The sequence below is a fragment of the Poromitra crassiceps genome (assembly GCF_964638095.1).
Source record: "Poromitra crassiceps genome assembly, chromosome: 5".
NCBI lineage: Eukaryota > Metazoa > Chordata > Actinopteri > Beryciformes > Melamphaidae > Poromitra > Poromitra crassiceps.
Window position 1 is genome coordinate 21,841,005 of NC_139642.1, and position 24,931 is coordinate 21,865,935.

Sequence of the window (24,931 nt, forward strand, 5' to 3'; positions counted from 1 at the left end):
ACCTGGGGCAGACAGGGGTTCGACCTTATAGGACCCTCTTGCTGGGAGGCAACGGTGCTTACCACTGATCCACTGTACCATGATTTTAGTCTACTACTCAACACTGCAGTGAAAAATGAAAATAGTAAAAAAAAAAATATATATATCTGCAGCCAGCTTCCATCCAAAATATGTCCATATTACCTTAGAAAACAAGGGCCGTATTACCATAGAGCTCAACAGTCACGTGACGTTCTGTGATGTCTCCCGTTCCGGAAGAGAATTCCACGTTCATTTTCTCCATAATAGAGATTTCGGGAAAAAAATCCTTTATATAATGAGTTTTAAGCCTGGAACCAATAGCCTAGCCTGGGTAAACCCAGCCTCCACGTGACCTCTATCTATGTGCTATCAGTCACAAGTCTTGTGACTGATAGCACATAGGCCCAATGACACATAGCCTATCTGTCAAAAAAAATTGCAAAATTTGATATCTCTGCGATGAACCAATGTTCCGGACTGACTGACTCATCTGAAAATGCCTCGTAATGACCATGGACACCGTGGGAAAGAAGAAGAAGAAAAATGGAGGCTACACCAGTGGGGCAGAAAAACAACACGCATACTTTTCTCAGGCCCAGTTTGAAGGTAATCTACAGAAAGGATGGATTAAAATGGGAAAGGGTTGGGATTCAGGGGCCCCTGCTTGCATTTACCTAGGGCCCCCATAATCACTAAGTCCGCCCCTGCCTTCAAACTCTCCGATCAGCTAACTGGACTACCAAAGCTTCACCCTCCTGACCTCTGGATGCACCTGGATATTCTATATTAATGGATGAGTGGTATTGATTCAGCTGCTACATTCTCAAGCAGGCAGAAGTCTGAAGGGGAAGGGTTATCAGACAGCCCATTTTCACCGCCTACTGTGCGGAACCGAAACCTACTAGCCTATTTGAGGATATAAACCCGTTATCAAGTGAGCAGTGGAAAGTAACTTCTTGCAGCTCAGCAAGCTCTGTCTCCTATTTGGAAGAATAATGGCGTTTCATCAGCAGTCGCCCTTTCACAACCCTGTAAGTATAAAGCTTTGTATCTGAAGTTATTTTAAAGCTATTTAGGAAATAGCCTACATCAGGGAAATAGAATTAACAGGTTTGGGTCAAGGGTTTTACTTTTATTCGATAGAACGTCCCCTTGAGTGGCGCTAGCGGGAGAGAATTAAGCGTTGCCAATCCCCACTCACAAATCTGACAACTGCTGCCTTTTACTTATCGGCAATGGTGTGTAAGCTAACAATTGTAAGATAGAAGATATTTAACGAATCATTACGTTCTGTTATTCTATTCGGCATATATTAAACATAAGTAGCTAATTTCAAAACATTTTCGACTTGTAGTATTTGCTGCCCTGTTATTTCCACAATCTTCGAGCAGCAAAATTGGCACTGACTTTAATGCTATCATGGTGCTTCTCTTCCAAGCACACTTTGTTGCGGTATCGGGGCTGCGCACGGGTGTGCTCGACTCTAGCCTAGTACTGTTTTATGAAGAGAATTGTGTGAAAACTCGTGTCCCTTCATCTAGCGGATCCCGTTCACTGGGTCTATCCACGGCGGTCTGCAGGATGGGAAGAGCATCACCGTTACTGGACGAGTCTCGCCTGGAGCCGACAACGACAGGTCAGACAGCCTTTCACTTTCTGCCTGCCGGACCTCTCAAGCCATAACCTCGCGTCACCAGGCTCTTCTCGGCGAGAAAGAGCCTGGCTCCCGCCCACAATTGATTTTGTCACCCTACTGGTTCCGGCCTAGAGCCCGCCCTAGACCGGATGGCAGCGTTTCTAGCTCGTCAACTTTCACGTTAACTTGACAATTTGACCCAAGTATCAGAACGGCAAACAACAAAACAAAAGATGGACGTACCGAAGTTCTTTTAGAAACATTGCGGATTCACAATCTCACATCTTTTAAGCCAATACAGAAGCTTTGCATCAGACAATTAATCGAGGGAAGAGACATCAAGCTAACAGCAACACAGATGTTTTTTGGCGCACTGCCTTCCGGTGTTCATTCTGGTTCCGTGGTTTACGCCCCATGACAAAAAGCGGGGTGGAAGGTGCTCAGACTACTCAAGCCAAGGGTCCAGTCCAGCCAGGCAGTCCATTCACTCACTGTATGTTTAGAAATGGCTTAAGACTTCACTATTAATGGTCAGTCAGTTCGTGAGTAGCCTAGCTAATTAACCTAGCTAAGTGTTACCAAACAAACAATTCTATATAGGCCTATTGAAATATACACCTTGTCTCAGATGTGTAGAGCGCCCAAACAGAATGTATAGCCTACTGTGCTTTCAGTTGAAGGATGAGGAAACCAAGGGGTTAACAAAATATAACAATCTTTATTAACAAATAAATTATGCACAACCAGCCTTGCACACAGCCAGCAGTAGTACTGCCCTGCAAAGCCAAAAGGGGGTAACTAAATTTTTGTCAAAAATTAGTTTTTGTCATTTTTGGAACATTGAAGATCTGCTTTACCATGTGGAAAAATATCTTGAGTCAATTGTGTTGTTTTTTTGGAGAAAATAGGGGGTCATATTTACAGTAACTTCCAAAAGCAAGTATTTACAGTGTTCATCATGTATCCTCCCATACTGCTCCCATTCATGATACTGTGTGACCATTCTATGACGCAGACACACTTGTCTGAGTCTGTGGGAATTCGTCCCTCAGCGCTTTCTCAATCTCCTCTCCGGAAATGTCAACAATATTCAGAAACCTTCTCGCCGCGTCGTCCATCATCATCGCAATCGTTTCCTTTTTTCCCTTGACCTGTTCTGCACAATTGATCACCATGACCATGAACGTCAGAAATCCTCTTTTGTCCACACATGTTTTGTTCAATTCCCTTCTTCCGTTTCTGCTCTGGTTCCCTTTCGACTTCCTCTATTTGATCATTTCTCTCCACTCTTCTAACCGCTTCAGCATAAGAGATAAAACTCCTTCTGGCAATTCTCCATCAAAGGTCAAACACACTGACATACTATCTTCCCTTTCTCCTTCACGAAATCGCGTCATCCTCTTAGCCTCAATCACACCTTGCACATTGAACAACAATTAGGCCTCTACCGACAGAGGCACTCCACTCACCGCTCCCTTCTTCCTTACCTCAGTTCCAAATGGAAAACAAGTAACACAGCAGCACGACCAGCTCCAAACTCACACACTTTAATTTTCTCCAAAGCTGTATCTCTTTTTGTTTCTTTGATACAAACTCTATTATAACCATTCCACCTCTCGTAAACCTAACCGACCTTACTTCCCCAATTTTTTTCCCACAAACTTCCCTACTCGATGATGATCAGCAAACAGTCCATCCTCCTTTGTTACCGCAACCATCCCATTCCCTACCATAAACTCCTCTCTCTTCCTCACTGATCGACTATACTCACTATCAGAACTTAACATCGACTGCTTTCTTTTCTTTTCGTTTAAACCTCCACTATCTCCCGCTTCATCATCCGAATCCATTTCCTCTACGTCCGCCATCTTTCTTTCCGCTCCTGTCAGTTGTCGCCAGGATCACTCCCTGGCCCTGGGCGCAAGAAACAGTTTACCACGACCCAACTTCAACTCACTTCCTGTCATTTTGGCACGCGCGTTTTGCCCATGGCGTTCCACGGACACGCCCACTTAGGAGGTTTTCGGCAGGTCGAGTCTATAGGACGAATCAGCGTGACGTCACTGGCCACCCAGAAATGCGGAACCCCGCGGCAGTTAATAGTATGAGTTGTGCCAAACAAACGTTAATATCTCAAAAACTATACATGACATCGCTTATATTTTGACATTCTGAGTGAGAGCAGAAATAGCTCAAGAGTTTGATGTATAATATATGCATGTCATGTTAAAGTTGTGTGAACTGTCGGTTCACACAAAACTGCAGTTTTTAAAATGTAAACAGAGTTAACTGGCTAGAGTCAGACACTCACGCCTCGCGCCACTTGTGCTCCATAGGGTTCCATTGCCGTTGCCACCCAGTGAAGCGGTTTGTTTACCAAAATGCTGCTCGGCTGATCCCTCGTATTTCAGTCAATGGGAAAAGTCAACGTGATCTCAGATTACGACAGATCCCTTCGCCCCCATATTCATTAACCCATTGATACCTGATGCAGCCCTTTAAGACCGCGAACCGCGTGACGTGTTCGCGGTCTTAAAGGGATACACACACAAATGAGGGATATACACGCAAATGCTGCATCAGGTATCAATGGGTTAAAGTAAATATTCGGCCCATTCTCCGAAGCCACATATCTTCAGAATATTCTGACACTAAAATGGCATTTTTCAGACAGACAGACCAGGAGAAAATTGAACTTGTTCAAGACCTGTCTATCTCAGCAACACTCTCTCACGAGATTTGGCAACAGATGAGTAATGGGTTGCGACACTTTGGGGCCTCTTCTCCTTCCTCTATCTGCTTCTCATCATCCTCAGGATATTATGACACACACTACCTGCCTGTGCGCACACATAGCACATGGACACACACACCCTCAGTCTCAAGAGTCTCCTCGTAGTTTCAGTTGGCTAGGTCTCTCAGAGACCTATAGCCAACCACCCTGGCTGGTGGCACACAACCAGGCAGTAAGACAAATCAACCCAGAAACTGTCTGACTGTCTTCATGGTCACCTTGTAGTGACAAGGTATTACACAGTCGAAGTTAAATAAATAAGATTGCTTTATGTAGGGGAGAGCAGGGCATGTGGTCACACTGTTCACTCATTGGTGTATTTCTCACTAGTGCCTTAGTACTGAGAAACAATATTTTTCGGGAACACTTTATAATAACTGTACGCTACGAAAACACCCAAAGGGAGGGGAGGCTGGCAAGCGAGACTACATTTAGTAACTGAAAACTTTGTACCTCAAAGAAACCTGTCTAACACCTCTTCCTAACATACAGCGAGTGAGCGAGGTCTGGCTTATGGAGAGCGAATAGTGTCCAGATATACGAGCAATGTCCAATACTGGGAAGTCCAAACATGCCCCTATGTTGAAGGTGGTGTGGTCTTTTTACAGTGTAGCACTGTTTGCATGAGAAATGAACGCTAATAAGACAATGCTCTTACTTCCCAGGCCCATTGTTTCCAGCTGACCACACCCTGTCAGAAGTGGTCTGTCCCTTTCACTTCCTCTCTGACTTTTCTTCTTCTTTTTTTTTATAATATGTTTATTGGCTTTTGTGACAAAAGGCTGGTCTAAGCTCTGCCATTGGGCTCCGAGTGACTACGACCATTTCAGTCAGAGTGAAGGGAAATGCCTTTCTGCCCCTTGCGCGTCGCTCTCAAACGACTCCACCACTGTGAAACTACAACAACAACGCTAGCTAGATTTGGACTGTGGAATAAAGTAGGCCAACTTTCGGTGGATGGTTGTAAAGATAACAGAGCCTTTTTCCCCCGCTATAGACCAGAGTGAGAGTAAGAAGAGCCAGACTCTCTCCTGGTATACAGCACGAAACGGAAATAGTCTGACAAGCGAGATGCCTGATGCCTTTAGCACAAGAAAATCGGCGATATTGTAATAAAGAAACTTTTAGTAACAGTTCAACTCAGCTGTTCCAATAATGTAGAGCACACATGGGCAAAACACGGCCCACGGGCCGCATGCGGCCCTCGGGCGCCATCTGTGTGGCCCGCGATGGAATTGCAATTTTTTTTTTTTTTTTTTTTTTTTTTTTTTTTTACAGTGCACCTGAACGCAACATGCAAGATACCCACTGAATAAGTGTCCAAATGTTCATGTCATTCTGGCCAATACTCCACTTCTGTTATAGCATTTCAGTCTGGAATATGGAATATCTTTCAATAATCTTTATGACTAAAAGGCTACATTGAAGTAGAAATTTAAATAATTAACTCATTGGTTTTGGATTTATTTAGCTTCAAGAGTGCATTTTTGTTTGTGTGACCCTCAACACAGGCTTTGAGAATCCCGGGCCACTTACTGATACTTATGTTTAAATTAACCCACTCATATTCTGGTTTATTTCAAGAAAAACATTTCAGCTAGTGGAAATTCTAATTGGCTGGTAACTTTAAAATCTAGCAGCCATATTGGCAGGTGGTCAAAAAAGTTATTTTCAAGCCCTGCAGGGAGAGCAGGTGTTGACATAGGAGTGAGTGAGAAAATGATCAAATATTGGTGGTTAAGACTGAATAATGACAGTTAATTTAAAATTAGTTATTCCTCTAAACCTGGCTTCAAATGCCCCAAATTTTTCGCGCTGGCGCCGTTCGGCCCTCAGCAAAACCTGGTAGCGAGGACATTTTTTGTGGCCCTCTCTATCATCAAAGTTGCCCATCTATGGGTTACGGCATGACAATATTTGTTCGGCCCCCGGCAACAATCTGGGTTTCTCATGTGGCCCCCCATGAAAAATAGTTGCCCACCCCTGATGTAGAGGATGATCTCTCTCTCTCTCTCTCTCTCTCTCTCTCTCTCTCTCTCTCTCTCTCTCTCTCTCTCTAGGTTCCATATTAATTTACAGTGTGGCTCCAAGGCCAATGCAGACATTGCAGTCCATATCAACCCGCGGTATGACAGTCACCCTGGTTATGTGGTTACCAATACGATGCAGTACGGCAACTGGGGGTCTGAAGACAGGAAGCAGAACTCCCCATTCCCCGTTGGCTCCAGCTTCAGCCTCGTGATCACAGTCCGGCACGACGCCTACCAGGTTAGACTACACTGCCGCAAGTAATCGTGCATTCCTTTATCGCAAAATAACTGGGATGTGGAGGCTAAATGACGTCACATCCGTTTTGTTAGCGTTCCATTTGCAGAAAACTTGAGCTGGGGAAGTTCACTGTTCATTGGTCAGATCCAGTCGCTAGCCAGGCTAGCCATTGTTAGCAATAACAATTGATAACAAGGCATTTCGTGGCATTTTCAGCATACAAACACTGCAGCCTCATGTCCACACAGATAGAAGTTAGGCAGTACTGTGTGTACAGCTGATTTAGTGAGACAAACAAAACAGAAGTACTAAACAACATTACTATGATTATAACTACTGTTGTTGCGCCAGCCATCTTGGATTTTTGAGGTCAGGGCTGCTGAGGCTCCTACGAGTTTGGAATGGGAAATACCAGCTCTGGTGACATCACCGTCCCAGACTCCCAGCTCATGACCTTTGAAGTCGTAAGATTACCAGTTCCCAGTTATAAAGGAATGCATGATAAGGGCAGGGCTCACAATACATGTACACTGCCAGTGTAGTGTGATCAGCAATCTACAGATAAACATACTGTAACTAATATAGCTTTCTCTAGTCACATGGAGTAGTTTGCTTTATTGATATAGCTTTGTTGGATTCAACTATTATCAACTTGAATAGTTTTGCATTACTTAAGAATATTGCAGAGCCATGATTGAAGTATACGTTTCATCTCTCCCCCTAAACTACAAATTGTGTTGAAATTGAGTCCAAGCCCGCTTTGTGTGACACATTTTGTTTTCTCTCCACAGTTGAGTGTCAATGGCTCCCACTTCATGGACTACAGACACCGCATCCCATTTAACATGGTGGATACAATCTCAGTGGCAGGGAAAGTAGAGGTTTTCTCCATTGCCTTCCAGAGCAGTGTTATGGTGAGGATACCCCCATCTGAATGTAATCAAAACATAGCATTGCACCAAATATATCTGATATCTGAAGTTCTCATTTCAAGCAAGTTGACTCTAGAATTACCATGTACTGTATGGTGAAGTGATTTTCATTTGATCTTTTTCTAACCTGGCAAGAGTAGTTTTTTTTTTTTTTTTTTTTTGGGTGCTAAGATGACAATAGCATTGCACCAAATATGGAGCAATGATCAAATACCTTGATATCGATATTATGACAATATCGTAGGGATGACTATTGAAGCTTTCACAAAATATTTACACATTTTTTGATAAATAATCACAAGTAATTTGGATATAATGACTAAGTGGGTAGAGACAAATAATCAAAGAGCTAAAACAATTTGGTAAGTTCAGAAAATAACATTATTTTACTTTAATGCAGCCTAAAGACAACACCAGCCATATCACGATATCATGACGATATCCAAAATCAAAGACGACATCTAGTCTCATATCAAGTTATTTATATAATATCAATACATTGACCAGCCCTAATTCAAAGTAGATAGATGGTTGAGAAATAGATTGAAGATGAGATTAATGTAAGTGTTTTTTTTTAAATATTTGTTCCTCTACAATGTTAATTTCCTCCCCAGCCTGGGTTTCCTCCGCAACAAGTCTTCCCCCCGCAGCCAGCCTATGCCCCGCAAGTAGGCTTTCCTGCTTATCCAGGGTTCCCATCTCAACCAGGGTTCCCATCTCAACCAGGGTTCCCCCCACAACCAGGGTTCCCCTCTCAACCAGGGTTCCCATCTCAACCAGGGTTCCCCGCACAACCAGGATTTCCACCAGCAGCGCCTGTGAGTATCTAGCAGAGTGCTGTTTTAGCTGCTCCGGGGGGCAGAACTAATCTCAGTGTAAGACTGTGTTTGTGGACTTGTCTCCTGGTGAAATATCTTGTAATGTGCACCGCAAAAAAATCTTGTCTCTCAGAAATGTTGAGAAACGTTTGTAAAAAATAAAATAAAATAAATAAATCCAGTCTACTAGAATCTGCCTTTAGCTGGCATACATCATCAAGCAAACTGCAGCCTCCTTCCTCCTAAATACATGATCACAAATAACTGAAGAGGTTACAGGCTACATGCACAACTTTTTTACTTCCTGAAATTAGTACAGCTTCTTCATTTCCTGTCCTACACTATAGAGGGTATGCATGTGATGTCACAGAGGCAGAGGTCACTGTGGGGTCACGCCCACTGAGTCACAGCAAGACTGAGCTTGCATGCAGTAATCAGCCTAGATAACTGACACCTGCTGCTCAGGGAGGAACTTGACACTCATTTTGACACTCATTCCCGATTGAGGGGGCGTGTTCCAGTGGGTGTGCATACCCTCTATTGGATGAACTGATGAATCAGGTGTGCCTGATCATTGTTGTGACTGCAGCACACCTGACATTAATCAGTTCATCCAATAGTGATGACAGGAAATAAAGAAGCTGTACTAATTTCAGGAAGTAGTGGAGTTGTGCATGTAGCCCATAGCTATGTGATCTGGACGTGGGTTTTGTCTTCACACTTCTTAGGTCGCTTTCACATATAAGCTGTTTGTACCGCTTTAACCGCGCCAGAGTTCGTTTCCTCGGATAGTGCGCGTCGTTTGGGGTGGTGTGAAAGCGCAAACGAACTCTGTTGCGGAACAAACAAGCGAACTCTGGTCCGCTTGAAAACGTACGTGGGTCTCTGTTCATTTGCAAGTGAAGCGCGGTTCGTTTGTGGTGTGAAAGCAAACTGACCCCAACACAAGAGCAAATATAGGAAAGGCAGTGCATCATGAGTAGAAGGCGGTAGAAGGAAGCAAAACAAACACTGCGGCGTGCACACACACACACACACACACACACACACACACACACACACACACACACACACACGGGTCGTTGCGCACCACACTGCCTCCCTCATCTCGTCTCATCTGCAGAATGATGTTGGACCCAACAGCTCGCTGCCTCAGTCATCTGCTGCTCATATTGGGCGCATTCTTGTAAAATATTTATTTGATAGTAACACCAAAGTAAAACCAGAAATCCCAAGATCGCATAAAGGATGATGTTTCTCTATGGGTTGTGTTTCGCGGATTCACTTGTGTTGTTCAGTCAGCCCTCAGCAGGCAAGGCGGCAGAAGAGGAGAGATTTCCCCTCTATATTCTGTCCAATAGACGAGTGACCGTTTCGACCACATGACATTGTTCAGAAAGTTTGGACCGAGTCCACCAGCTTATACTGTATGTGAAAGCCACCTTAGATGCTCGGTCACTGTAAGGAAGAATGACAAATGTGTACATAAGGTACTGCTTGTACATAATAGTTATTTCATTCCTTCTCTTTGTTTACAGCCTGTTCCCTACAAGGGTGTCATCAGTGGTGGACTTCACCCGGGCAGGACCATCACTATCCAGGGGATCCTTAGTCCCAATGCCACAAGGTCTGGAGTCATCATTCATTGATTTGACTTTGACTGCACTATACTGCACCACTTGTGAAAATGAAGTTAAACAGATGCACACCTCAGGAGTGAGGACCGCGTACTTAGGGTATCTTTACATGAACAAAAACGTAATAATAAATATATTGTGTCTAAGTGTGTAATGTGGAGCCAAATCATCTGTTGTTTGTATCTTAACATTGCCCTCAGTTCCTCATACTTGATCCATCAGTATACTCAGTATACTATACTGTGTACAGTACAGTATAGTGTATAGTATATACTATACTGTGTACAGTACAGTATAGTGTATAGTATATACTATACTGTGTACAGTACAGTATAGTGTATAGTATATACTACACTGTGTACAGTACAGTATAGTGTATAGTATATACTATACTGTGTACAGTACAGTATAGTGTTATACTGTGTACAGTACAGTATATACTATACTGTATGTGGTGTTTACTTATGGCACGTGCTTCTAATATAGGATAATGTATGTGATTCATCAATAGACCTTATTTTTCTCTGATCTTTCTTCCATTTTCTCCCCAATTGTACTTGTCCAATTCCCCCTGCTGTCCCGGTCGTTGCTCCACCCCCTCTGCCGAACTGAGGAGAGTTGTAGACTAGCACCATGCTTCCTCCGATACATGTGCAGTCGCCAGCCGCTCCTTTTCACCTGACAGCGATGTCTTTCACCGGCAGGACGTAGCGCGTGGGAGGATCACACTATTCCCCCCCCAGTTCCCCTCCGCCCCCGAACAGGCACCCAGACCGAGCAGAGGAGGCACTAGTGCAGCGACCAGGACACATACCCCCTGATCCGGCTTCCCACCGGCAGACACGGCCATTTGTGCCTGTCTGGACGCCTGACCAAGCTGGACCAAGGAGGTGCCACGAGGGGGGCTCGAGCCTGCGACCCTCGTGTTGAAGGCAGGGAATCTACCACTTCACTCATCAGTAGACTTTTTGGGTGCAAGAACAGAATTGGAGGCCCGCGCACATTTTCTAAAATCTGACTTTTGTACTTTTCTTTTACTACAAGAAACGTAATATTCATACCTGAGGCCCAATGTCACATTGTGCTTTCACTTGTGTGTGTTTTCTCAGGTTCACTGTGAATCTAAGCTTTCACTCTGGCATCGCTCTGCATTACAACCCACGTTTCTCTGAGAACACGGTGGTGAGAAACACCAAGCTGAGGGAGCAGTGGGGGAGTGAGGAGCGCTCTGGAGGAATGCCCTTCCACCGAGGACAGCCATTCACGGTACGTTACTCACATACTGACTTAGTATGGTGACAAAGGTCTTTTTGAATTGAAGTTGCCAATAGCCAATATTTTGTCCCAATATTCAGACTCACTAAGATGACGTTGTGAGAGCAATCTGGGTGTTTCGACCTCCGTTGCTTGAGCTAAGAGTGTAGAGAGTGCCCAAGAAGATTTTTTGCAAATTAGCACTTGGAAAAATATGTTTTTGATTAAAGTTGTAATAGTAAAGTTGATGCCTATGTGTGAATTTGTGTCTAAAGCCTTTGACTTCCCGTCAAGGCAAAGGACGCCTACTTTAAAGAATCTAAAATACAAGATCGTTTTGATTTGTGTAACACTTTTTTGGTCCCTGTATAATTCCATTTGTGCTATTTCATAGTTTTGATGTCTTTACTATTCTTCTCAAATGTTAATAATAGTAAAAATACAGAAAAATGTGATGTCCCCCAAATTTTGACATCTAGTTGCCGCTCGTCCTTCCAAGTGTTTTCGGTGTGTCAGCACCTTAAGACTTCCTTTTTCCTTTCAGCTGACCATCTGCTGTGAGGCTCAGTCGTTCAGGATTGTGGTCAACGGGAATCAGACGCCCGTCTACAAACACCGCCACACCCACCTCCAACAGATTGACGTCCTGGAGATTGACGGCGACCTCAGCTTGACCTCTGTCTTGCTGTAGTTCACTGCAGCGGTGTTTCTCCAAGTGGGGTCCTTGAAGGGGTTCCAGTGGGTCCCCAGCCAAAAATGTCATAGTCTTTGTAAAGATAATGCACACGTTTGTACTGGCTGGCAGTGTCACCAGTAGCAGAGTGACTACTCAACGCCACTTTATTCCGTTTCCTTTCAATTAGAGGGGTAAAAATATCTCTCTATTTTACCTGATTTGATTCCTTTAATGTAATGCAGGGGTTTTCAAAGTCTGAGACTGTGGGCCTCCCCCCCCAGACAAAGCTTGGAAAAAGTCCCCCCCCCCCCCCCTGGCGACAGTGGCGAGGCCAGTCTCCCACTTTGAAAACCTATGATGTCATGCATTTTGCTTGTTCTTTTACATGAACCTGATCTTTTTCACCTTGTAATCAGAATCAGAATCACTTTTATTGCCACAAGTTGCAAGTTACATAATTAGTTTACTGTTTGTTTCCTGTCTAATAAAGAACACAAATTATGTTTTCGTTTTTGTATTTTGATACAAAGTAGCTACGGCGTGTTGTTACGTCTAGTGTGTAGTGTGTAGCCTACCTACCGTGAAATGAAGTGCGCACAGTGAATCTCATTCCATGAGCTCCCATTCCTGAAAGCTAGAGCACATCAAACCGACCACAAGAGGGCGGGATCGTCTCAGAGACTCCTTCAGAAAGAGAGAGACGCCACGGGTTTTCCAGGCTTAATTAAATGAAGAAATCTAACTAGGCTATAAGGCTATAGACCATTTTTGTAAAAAAAAAAACACACACACACACACACACACACACACACACACACACACACACACACACACACACACACACACACACACACACACACACCTACCTGTGGCCTAGTAGCCTACTTGACTGACAGCACACCTGTAACCTCGCGTCACCAGGCTCTTCTCGGCGAGAAAGAGCCTGGCTCCCGCCCACAATTGATTTTGTCACCCTACTGGTTCCGGCCTAGAGCCCGCCCTAGACCGGATGGCAGCGTTTCTAGCTCGTCAACTTTCACGTTAACTTGACAATTTGACCCAAGTATCAGAACGGCAAACAACAAAACAAAAGATGGACGTACCGAAGTTCTTTTAGAAACATTGCGGATTCACAATCTCACATCTTTTAAGCCAATACAGAAGCTTTGCATCAGACAATTAATCGAGGGAAGAGACATCAAGCTAACAGCAACACAGATGTTTTTTGGCGCACTGCCTTCCGGTGTTCATTCTGGTTCCGTGGTTTACGCCCCATGACAAAAAGCGGGGTGGAAGGTGCCCAGACTAGGACACCTGTGGTCGTCCCACGCCTACTGTGGGGAATCGAAACCTATCTGAGCTATAAAACAGCGGACACTTCCTGCAGGCAGCTCATAATAACGCCTTAACTTGCTGTCTTGGAATAATGGCTTGGAATCACCAGCAGGCGCCCTTTCACAACCTTGTAAGTATTTCGTATTTCATTTTTCACACGAGGAAATACATGATGAAGACACGACGACATGTTTGGCTCAGGGTTTTTATCCCTCATACTGGAGAGATGTGGACTGGGAACAAGCGTTGCACCAACATTTTGAAAAGGTGTAGCCTAGCCTAGTATGTTACTGATAGAGGAAAAACTGCTTTTTATCTTTTAATATATTTTTTACCATGCGCAAAGTCATAAGGAAATGACTGGTGAACTACTTGTTGTACTGTGGATGTTGTTGACTGTGTGGGTGGTTTGTGTGAACATTGATTTGCTGGTGGCACTGTGTGCATTTGAAACCTAACAGCTCATCTCGGGCACACAGTCAACAACATCCACAGTAGAACACGTAGGCTAGTTCATCACCAGTCATGACTCATGTCCTTATGACATTTCTCTTGTAATGTCTACTCTACAACTCTTACTCCTGTGCGGAGTTTGAACCTGACACGCTCGTAGAAGTTCTACGAATATAATTGTTATACGGTAGCCTAGAACAATTATATAAGATCACGAGGTTCTATTCTTCTATACATCCAATATGCCAAAGAGCACTTCTTTACTTAGCTAGTATTTCCATCATCTTCATGCACCAAAATTGAAGGGTAATTTATTAAATAAAGTGCTGCTCAGTCAGTCCACATGGTAGCATCTGAGAGTCACCAGGATCCTCAGTGGCACTGGCAGGCAGTGGCACCTCCTGAACGTTTGTGGTATCTCAGAGGCTAGTCAGTGGCAGCTAGTGGTAGCCTGTGGCATTTCAGTGGCAGCTCTGACAGCTCATGGCAGGTAGTGGCATGCATACAGTAGATATGAATATGTGTGTGTGTGTGTGTGTGTGTGTGTGTGTGTGTGTGTGTGTGTGTGTGTGTGTGTGTGTGTGTGTGTGTGTGTGTGTGTGTGTGTGTATATATATATATATATATATATATACACACACACACACACACACACATATATATATATATATATATTTACACAATTATGTTTACATAACACAATTTCACTATTGAAATAATAAAATGGAGGTTTGGTAAAGAGTCTGTTTTTGTTCCTTTTTATTTCAAAACGGGCAAAATAATAACCTTGGTAGAATTAATGACATAAAATGAACAAAAAACAAAAAAGTAGTACATGGTTGCTCAACAACTATCATGAAAACAAACCAGTAAATTTGGTGCCGCCCTAGTTGACCACAAGTGGCGACAGAGCGCCACTGGCTGCCAATGCGTGCCACTGACTAGTCTCAAGTCAGTGGCTAAAGTAATAGCCACTGACTAGCCACTGACTAGCTACTGGTAAATGTGGCAGTAAGGCCGGGATCCTCCTAGTGGCACTGGAAGTTTGTATGCCACAAACTTCCAGTGCCACTAGGAGGATCCCGGCCTTACTGCCACATTTACCAGTCGACAATTGCTGCTTATCAGTAGGCTTATCAGTAGGCTATCATAGTTGACTATGGGCCTGTGCTCGTCTCTACTGTTGAAGATTTTTTTTTCTGAACTCTTGTCCGTTCTAGCGGCTCCCATTCACTGGGTCTATCCACGGTGGTCTGCAGGATGGGAAGACCATCACCGTTACTGGACGAGTCCAGCCTGGAGCCGACAGGTCAGTTACTGGACAAGTCCCACCTGGAGCGGACAGGTCTGTTACTGGACAAGTCCCGCCTGGAGCGGACAGGTCTGTTACTGGACAAGTCCCGCCTGGAGCGGACAGGTCAGTTACTGGACGAGTCCCGCCTGGAGTGGACAGGTCTGTTACTGGACGTCTCCCGCCTGGAGCCGACAGGTCAGTTACTAGACAAGGCCCACCTGGAGCGGACAGGTCTGTTACTGGACGAGTCCCGCCTGGAGCGGACAGGTCAGTTACTGGACGACTGACTCCCGCCTGGAGTGAACAGGTCAGTTACTAGACGACGCCTGCCTGGAGCGGACAGGTCAGTTACTGGACGACTGACTCCCGCCTGGAGTGAACAGGTCAGTTACTAGACGAGGCCTGCCTGGAGTGAACAGGTCAGTTACTAGATGAGGCCTGCCTGGAGTGAACAGGTCAGTTACTAGACGAGGCCTGCCTGGAGCGGACAGGTCAGTTACTAGACGAGGCCTGCCTGGAGCGGACAGGTCAGGCTGCCTTTCACTTTCTGGGAATTGGGTCTCAAAGTTTGATACCAGCAGGTGGGCTTGAAGGTGATGATGATCCATTGTGTTCCCAGCAATTTACTACAAATGACTCCAATCAGAATGTATCAGAAATCCAAGGTTTCTCTATAGGTTTGAAATAATTTCAACTGGAACCAACTGTTGTATAAGTAAGGGTTAATGCACGACGAGGTGTCCATTATCACTTTTTAAGGGACGACGTGGAGGTGTGAACCGTCCGAGGCGTAGCCGAGGATGGTTGCCTCCGCGAAGTCCCTTAAAACAAGGACAAGGACGTCTCTCAGTGTGTTGCTGTTAAAGGGGAATTTAGTTTTTTTTCAACCTGGACCCAATTTTCCACACTGTATGTGTCTAAGGGACTCATCGTGACATATTTTTTTCAAATTGGTCGAGTACTCACCGAGATAGCCTTGTTTACAGCTCGAGCAATGTGCCCAATCCCGCACCGCATCGTCAATACACGTTCGCTAATAAAACTGCTTGTTTTGCCGTCTGCGGGAAGGCTCAAACTGTCAATAGTGTTTGGCAACATGGAAACGACTCTATACATGAGTATTATTCTCCAGGGTTTACTGTGGCACAGAGAAAATGTGCGTATGAAGAGGCAAGAGGAGAGAGAGATAAAGGAGGACAGCACAGCGCTGTTGACACAGTGCAAGCTTCTCTGCTACTCTCGCTCTCTCTCTCTCTCTCTCTCTCTCTCTTTCCTCGCCTGTTCACGCCCATTTTCTCTGTCCGGAGAGTCGTTTCCATGTTGCCAAACACTATTGACAGTGGCTCTTAACAGTGTTGGGGGTAACTCATTACAAAAGTAACATATTACATGTAATATATTACTTTTAGCAGTAACTCAGTAATATAACTTATTACTTATAGGATTTCAGTATTATTATACCAGTTACTTTGTCAAGTAACTCAAGTTACAAATTTAGTTATATTTTATTAAATCAAAGCACATATTTCAAAAAGATACAATCATTTCCTAATCAAACTGTGTGTTTTTATGCAAATAACCACTATAGATGACAATAACAAAGGAAAATAATAACATTTAGAATCTTGGATTGTTTACACTGACTTCAAGGCGGTTGAAATTATTTTTCGGGATGGTTCCGGGGCGGCGATGTCATTCTGCTGCTGCTGTTGTTTTGGGAAAAGTAATGCAAAAGTAGTCTAATAAGTAACAAGTTACTCTACACAGAAAATAATATTGGAAAGTAACTTATTACTTTCAAATGAAAGTAACTAGTAATGTAGTATATTACATTTTGAAAGTAACTTGCCCAACACTGGTAAATGGTAAATGGTAAATGGACTGCATTTATATAGCGCTTTACAATGTGCCTACATTCACCTGTAACTGTACATTATCACTTTTTAATGGACACCTTGCAGCCAATCAGAATTGAGTATTCACCCAGACCATGGTATAATTAAGCAATATAGCACGAGAGCAAGTGTGTTGTGGAGAATATATCCCGCTGATAAGCTGTTATCCCACGAGGCCGCAGGCCGAGTGGGATAACAGCTTATCAGCGGGATATATTCCACAACACCACGCAGCTCGAGTGCTATATTGCTTTTATAAAACGGTTTCCAAGTATAATAATATAATAATAATAATACTATAAGTCCGACTGGCATTGTATTCTGATAGAGTCAGTTGAAACACTACTGTAAGGCGGGACCTCTAGCAAGAAGATAGACGTGCGGGTGATTTGATTGGATCGTTCTGGAGACTGAAGTCGACATTGGCCAATCCTGGCGCTTGCTGAGAAGCTGAGAGCGTTTTGCAAAGCCCGACACCAGAGCCGTATGCCGACACCAAGTAACGTTACGTCTTATTTAGAAATGCGGGGTTAAGAGTGAGGGCGCGCGAGAGAGGGGTTAAGACATTAGCCCGCGTCTATTCTTGTACAAAACATCATTTTCTGCGAAGTATTAGTAAAGTTATAAGCGAAGATCGATTCACAAGGATCTGACAGCTGTCTCCGCCATTTGTTTTTTTTTAAACCAAAGGCTTTTAGTAAGAGAGTTGCCATGGCAACCAATAACCGAGTCCAATAACCCATGGCCATGGGTTATTGGACTCGGTTATTGGATTTATACAATGGCTGTGAACCAATCAGATTGCTTGATTTGAGAGAGCCGTTTTATAATTAATAATAATGTATAGGATGATCTCTCTCTCTCTCTCTCTCTCTCTCTCTCTCTCTCTCTCTCTCTCTAGGTTCCATATTAATTTGCAGTGTGGCTCCAAGGCCAATGCAGACATTGCTCTCCATATCAATCCGCGGTATGGTGGTTTCCTTCATAATGTGGTTACCAATACGTTGCAGTACGGCAAGTGGGGGTTTGAAGAGATAGAGATCAACTCCCCATTCCCCGTTGGCTCCAGCTTCAGCCTCGTGATCACAGTCCGGCCTGACTCCTACCAGGTTAGACTTACAATAAAGTACGAACATATTGTTGTCTGGAATGTCTGCCTTCAAAAACCCATATCGCTCGAACCTGATGAGGAAAAAAAAACATCAGAATCAGAATCACTTTTATTGCCACAGTATGCAAGAAGATTACATACGAGGTTGTCTCTTAAAACAGAGTTGGTTCCCGCAATTTTCAAATGCTTCCGCCTACACGTCTGTACTAAAAGCTGGGAAAACGTGGTTAAAGTGGAAAGGGAAACTCAGGGAAAAGAATGAGCGATGATAGGGGCGTGGCCCGGATGTCCCGCCTAAAGGCAGGTGATTGGAGAAATACAAGGTCAAAGGTCAATGTCACTGTGACCTCTCAAACGCCATTTTCAAGCTTGTTAACGTGATATCTCAGGAATGCCTTTGCGGAATTTCATCAAATTTGCCTCAAACATCGACTTGGACCCAAGGATGAACTGATTAGATTTTGGTGGTCAAAGGTCAAGGTCACTGTGACCTTTCGAACGCCATTTTCAAGCTTGTTGACGCGATATCTCAGGAATGCTTTGACGGAATTTCATCAAATTTGCCTCAAACATCGACTTGGACTCAAGGATGAACTGATTAGATTTTGATGGTTAAAGGTCAAAGTTCAAGGTCACTGTGACCTCACACACCCAATTTCCAAGCTCTGTAACACAACATCTCAGGAGTGCCTTGACGGAATTTCTTCCAATTTGCCTCAAATGGCGATTTGGACTCAAGAATGAACTAATGGCGGAGGCATAAATCCGCGGTGCTGTCGTTCTACTTTACTATTATGATGGCCAGTGTTGGGATTTATTACACAATGGCAAATCAGCCATTTACAGAAACGTAATGTCATTGATCCAAGCCCACTTTGTTTGACACGTTTTATTTTCTCTCCACAGTTGAGTGTCAATGGCTGCCACTTCATGACCTACAACCATCGTATCCCATTTAACATGGTGGATACAATCTCAGTGGCAGGGAAAGTAGAGGTTTTCTCCATTGCCTTCCAGAGCAGCTGTATGGTAAGGATAGCCCAACTGGGGGACATAGCATTGCACCAAATATTTTTGATATATAATTGATATATGTTCTAATTTAAAGCAAATTGATGTGAAGTTGAACTGGTGTTTATCATTCTGTATCTCCACAGACACCTAACTCCAGCACCAACATTAGAGGGAAGCATGGCAGGCCTCGCACCAATAAATCTCGGGTGAAGCAATTTTGTATCTTTTTCTCACCTGGCAAGATTTATTTTGTAATTTTTGTGCTCAGATGACATCACAATAGATAGATGGTTAGATGGTGGAATATATTGAAGATGAGACTAATGTAAGCCTTTTCTTTTCATATTTAGGTCCCTCCACAATGCTCTTTTCCCATACAGGAAGCCTTCCCCGTGCAGCAAGCCTTCCCCGCGCAGCAAGGCTTCCCCACGCAGCAAGGCTTCCCCGCGCAGCAAGGCTGCTTCCCCGCGCAGCAAGGCTTCCCCGCACAGCAAGGCTTCCCCCCGCAGCAAGCCTTCCCCGGGCAGCAAGCCTTCCCCCCGCAGGCAGGGTTTCCTGCTTATCCAGGGTTTCCTGCTTATCCAGGGTTTCCAGCTCAACCAGGGTTTCCCACACAACCACCAGCAATGCCTGTGAGTATCTGGCAGAGGTGTTTTATTTCTACACACATTTCTCAGACAGCTGCTGTGGAGGTTGCATTAAGCACAGTGGGCGGAGCCAGTTAGCCTAGCTGACCTTACAAGTTCAACTGGTCGTACCAGCGTATAGAGAGCCAAAGTGAAACGTCACTTCCTGCGAAAAATATGAATGCGTCCAGTCCACCACCATTCATATTTTTCGCAGCGATAGTACAGGGAGAAAGCAGGAAGTGGCGTTTCACTTTGGCTCTCTATGGCTATCTAAGTAAGTTAGTTAGCTAGCCTGCTTATATTCCAATATCAATAAGTCATTGCCACTTCTGTTGTATGAAATCATTTGATCAGAGTTCCTTCTTTTCCATTCAACTTTGCCAATTAGCTAACTGCCTTCTGCCTCTAGTGCATCTCTGAGTCATGTTTGTATGGTTAATTTCTGAAATACTGTCATGATAGAGGAGCACCAGGACAAGCCTTCCTCCCGCAGGAAGGGGTTCCCGCTTATCCAGGGTTTCCCCCACAACCAGGATTTCCACCAGCAATGTTCCTAATTAATCAAAGATCAATATGCAGAGTAACCACACACGATAAGCAACTGACATCTGACACTGTGCTCTAACATCAGCAACAATTTCTTTGTTAAACATTTCCAATCCAATTAGCCCAAAGCCACAATATTGCTTATATCAACAAACCGACCAACAGATATCAAAGCTGATGGGCTTCATGGAAAGAGTGAAACTCAAACCGGTTAACAGTTATATCAAATTGGTCATTCAGTGGTGTTTTACACCCAAGTAATTAACGTAGCTAACAGTTAGCTAACGCAAGAGGCTAACGCTAGCTATTTTACTACTATATTTACTGTATCAGTCATGACGTGACCTAATCACTATAGTGTTCCATTATGTCTGACATCATCACCCCTTTTGAGCAACATCTTGAGGTTATTTTGTAAAAAAAATACAAAATAAAAATAAAATAATAATAATAAGTACTGGCGAACAGTGTGGCTACTCAACGGACCAGGGTAGGACTCAGCAACACATAGGGGCCTACAATATCTTAAAGATTACAAAATACAAGTTTAAGTGGTAATAGCTATGTGGTCTGGACATAGTTTTATCTTTGCACTAATGTTACATCCCAGATCACTGCTCATTTAGGTTCTAGACAATTCTTATTCCTTTCCACTTCCATCTGCATGCAGGCTGTTCCCTACAAGAGCATTATCAATGGTGGACTTTACCCTGGCAGGACCATCACTATCCAGGGCATAATCAGTCCCAATGCCAACAGGTATGGATGGGTTAGGGTTGAACTGGTGTTTATCATTCTGTATCTCCACAGACACCTAACTCCAGCACCAACATTAGATTGATATCCTTGAAGACAGTTTGCGTATACACACTATCTAAAAGAGAGAGTCTGCACACTGCAGCTCCCTTTTGCAGCTTTATTGGCAGCAGAAAGTAAGTGATGTTTGGAGCACACTGTTCTTCAGTGTGAAGAAACGTCACTTAGTTTGTGGTGCCAATAAAACAGCAAAGGGGAGCTACAGTGTGCGGGATGTCTTTTGTTGTTGTTGATATTGTTACTTCTGGATCTGCCTTCTGGGTCGGGCACCTGCCTTGACTGGTCCTGACATGTGCACGACAATTCTAAGTAGTAGGCTATACTTATACATCAAAATAAAGCAAGACTGAGGACTGTGTACCTAGGATATCTTTAGATGAATAACAAGATGGGTCAAAAGTTAAACCTAATATGGCACAACTGTGTCATGTGTTAATAGAGAGGCGAAGCGAAGTGAACGTCACTTCCTGCTTCAGCACTGTACCAGAGATTTTCTTCCGCAATTTATTTTCCCATAGACATTTCGTAAAATGCGTATAAAAATAGTTTTACTTGGTCAAACCAAACGGTTTAGAATTGGGAGAGACCATAGAACATTTCACTCAGACCAACAACAAAAAAACATAGAAAAAATATTTTCTTTAAACCCGCATTTTTTTTTTTACCTTTTGGTCCGAGTGAAATGTTATGCAGTCTCTCCTGTTTCTAAATAGATCTGTACCGTTTGGTTTGAACAAGTAAAACTATTTTTATACGCATTTTACGAAATGTCTATGAGAAAATAAATGGCGGATGAAAATCTCTGGTACAGTGCTGAAGCAGGAAGTGTCAAAATCTTAATTTCGCCCCCCTTTTAATTACCACCACTGGGTTGCTGAAACACGTCTTTGATGTACTGATCCAGTGGTAATTAAAAGTGGGGAAAAAGATTTTGAGTGCTAGAAACAAGCAAAGATTTGCTCTTGAACGTGGGCATAAGATAATATCTTATAGGGCCATATTATAAGTCTAAGTCTGTTGCCTAAGGGATTCTTTGTAGGGCTGCAACTAATGATTATTTTCATTATAGATTAATCTCTCGATTATTTTCTCGACTTATCGATGAGTCGTTTGGACTTCCTCAAATGTCTTCTTTTGTCCTGACCAACAGTCCACTACCAAAGAAGACTAAAGAAACCAGAAAATATTTATATTTATTATATATAAAAAAAAATCTGGAATAAGAGAATTTTAGTATTTTTTCTTTACTCACTTGTTGGCGGAGGCATATATCAGCGGTGCGGTCGTTCTAGTTTATTTATTCTTATTCTTGTGGCCCAATGTCATGTTCTATTGTTTTCTCTCAGGTTCACTGTGAATCTAAGCTTTCACTCTGGCATCGCTCTGCATTACAACCCACGTTTCTCTGAGAACACGGTGGTGAGAAACACCAAGCTGGGGGAGAAGTGGGGGAGTGAGGAGCGCTCCGGAGGAATGCCCTTCCACCGAGGACAGCCATTCACGGTACAAATAGTGGCGGCATAGCTCAGCTATCATCATTCATTTTGTATTGTCTCTATCAGATATCATGCATCATCAGTGTACTGATCAATTGCACAATAAATATCCGTTAGTCTCACAGTAACCTGCAGGGGGCCTCGTCAAAGTGGGTGACTGTAAGACTTCCTTTTTCCTTTCAGCTGACCATCTGCTGTGAGGCTCAGTCGTTCAGGATTGTGGTCAACGGGAATCAGACACCCGTCTACAACCACCGCCACACCCACCTCCAACAGATTGACGTCCTGGAGATTGACGGCGACCTCAGCTTGACCTCTGTCTTGCTGTAGTTGACTAGATTGGAGGTCCAGGACCTGCATCTTGTAGGCTACGGATGCCTTGCGGAGGTTGCAGTTTCGCTCAGTACCACCACAAAACCAATGCTTTTTTCCATGTGGGCCTACTGTATCAATGAAGTCATGGTAATTAATGACATGTGTAACCGAACGAATGTGTCCTCGTGAGTCCCGAGTGCTAGTGAGTAGGTTGGTTAAACAGTATAAAGGGCGGCTGTAGCTCAGGAGGTAGAGCAGGTCGTCCACTAATCGCTTTGGATAAAAGAGGTCATTGGTTTGATTCCCGGCTCCTCCAGTCTGCATGTCGAAGTGTCCTTGAGCAACACTGACACTGACACTGAACCCCAAATTGCTCCCATTGGTGTGCCAGCCCGCTGCGTGGTAACCTGCCGCCATTGGTGTGTGAATGGGTGAATGTGCCTACTGACTGTAAAGCACTTTGGATAAAAGCACTATATAAATGTAGGTTATTTGACCATTTACGATAAAGGCACGTTAATCAGCTCCGCCAAGGGAGCTAGCTCTCTTGGTGCAGTGGTTAGCGTGTCCGTCCAGCAAGCCGAAGGTCGACAGTTCGAATCCACCCCTGGGCAAGCCCTTAACATGGGTTGCTGCACTTACCACCAACACAACGCCATTACATATGGGATATTACTATGAATATTTTACTTTGCTATGAGCATTCCTGTTTATTGATCTTGCAACTAGTAATTCCCATCTGCATAATTTATGCTACTGTAGTGAACCCATGAAAAGTAGGATCTACTGTGTTATTGCTTACACGCCACTTGTAAATTTGGATTTGAGACTAATCATTGTGCTCTTCAGTGGTTCTCAAATTTTTTCACACACATTTTTTCTAAACTGACAAAAATTAGACCACGGACCCCCATTTGATAGGATTTTGTCCCACGGACCCCCATATGATAATAAGATTGATGCTTTTAGATGTTTTATTACGAAAGTGTATAAAACCCATGACCAAAATAGTCATTGTGTTACTTATGAATGGAATTATAGCGAAAATAAATTACCCCCCTTTTGGCTGGGGATGCCCTGGAACCCCTCAAGGACCCCTGGGGGCCCCCGGACCCCCATTTGAGAACCACTGTTTAAGCAATTCCAAAATTATGTATATTGTAATAGTGTTTTGTGAAATTAAAATAAGTGTCAATGTGTCATGGTGCGATGAATTCTACTTTGAGGTGAATGTTGTCAAAACCGGGGAGTGCAGTAGTAGATTTTCCTGCCAACATGAGGGTCGTAGGTTCAAGCCCCATGTTAACTCCGGCTTGGTCGGGTGTCCGTACAGGCACAATTGGCTGTGTCTGGAAGCCGGATTAGGGGTATGTGTCCTGGTCGCTGCACTAGTGCCTCCTCTCGTCGGTCAGGACTCCCATACGCTACTCCTGCCAGTCAAAACACTCATAATATAGCCTACTGTAACCCACCGCAAGTTAGCGCAGCTGGTAGACTTAAAAAAAACAGCACAAGTTGCAATGTATCCAAACAGCTCAATACAAGTCTACTGAATGCAAATTATGTTTAATCAGTTTATTTTGAACATGTTTGAAAAAAGATCAAAATAATATATAAGCCAGAAAAGGAAAGCAAACAAAAGCATCTGCATCAAAATCTGCACCTCACTGAGCGTCAGTGGTTTGACCAGGTAAAACTATTTTTACAAGCATTTTAAGAAATGTCTATGGACACACACTGGATTGAATAATACACTTAATAAAATAGGGAAACACAACTGGCATTTGTGCAAATTGCAGCAATCTGGAAACTTCAGCATGTGTTGCTGGAATGTGAGAGTTATGAGGTGGAGAGGAAGGTACTGAAATCAGCATTACAGAAGAAAGCTCAACTTCACTGTAGGACATTACTAGGAAAAGCAGTAAATCAGTTAATAAAGTATTTGAAATAAACTGGGTTCGATAGGATTTAAATTACACACTCCAGTCCGG

General features: G+C 43.6%; 1 protein-coding gene across 1 annotated transcript; it reads left to right on the forward strand.

Annotated features, from left to right (window-relative positions):
• The first annotated feature begins 816 nt into the window (after window positions 1-816).
• On the forward strand, window positions 817-24,139 carry lgals9l3 (lectin, galactoside-binding, soluble, 9 (galectin 9)-like 3). Its single transcript, XM_083636577.1, has 17 exons — window positions 817-1,052; window positions 1,563-1,657; window positions 6,512-6,719; window positions 7,511-7,633; window positions 8,266-8,469; window positions 10,008-10,096; window positions 11,216-11,372; window positions 11,905-12,047; window positions 13,408-13,501; window positions 15,045-15,133; window positions 17,915-18,122; window positions 19,031-19,153; window positions 19,282-19,344; window positions 19,489-19,770; window positions 20,984-21,072; window positions 22,476-22,632; window positions 22,809-24,139. The coding sequence occupies exons 1-17, from the start codon at window positions 1,017-1,019 to the stop codon at window positions 22,953-22,955; spliced, it is 2,307 nt and encodes a 768-aa protein (XP_083492703.1). The 5' UTR covers window positions 817-1,016; the 3' UTR covers window positions 22,956-24,139.
• The last annotated feature ends 792 nt before the right edge of the window (window positions 24,140-24,931 follow it).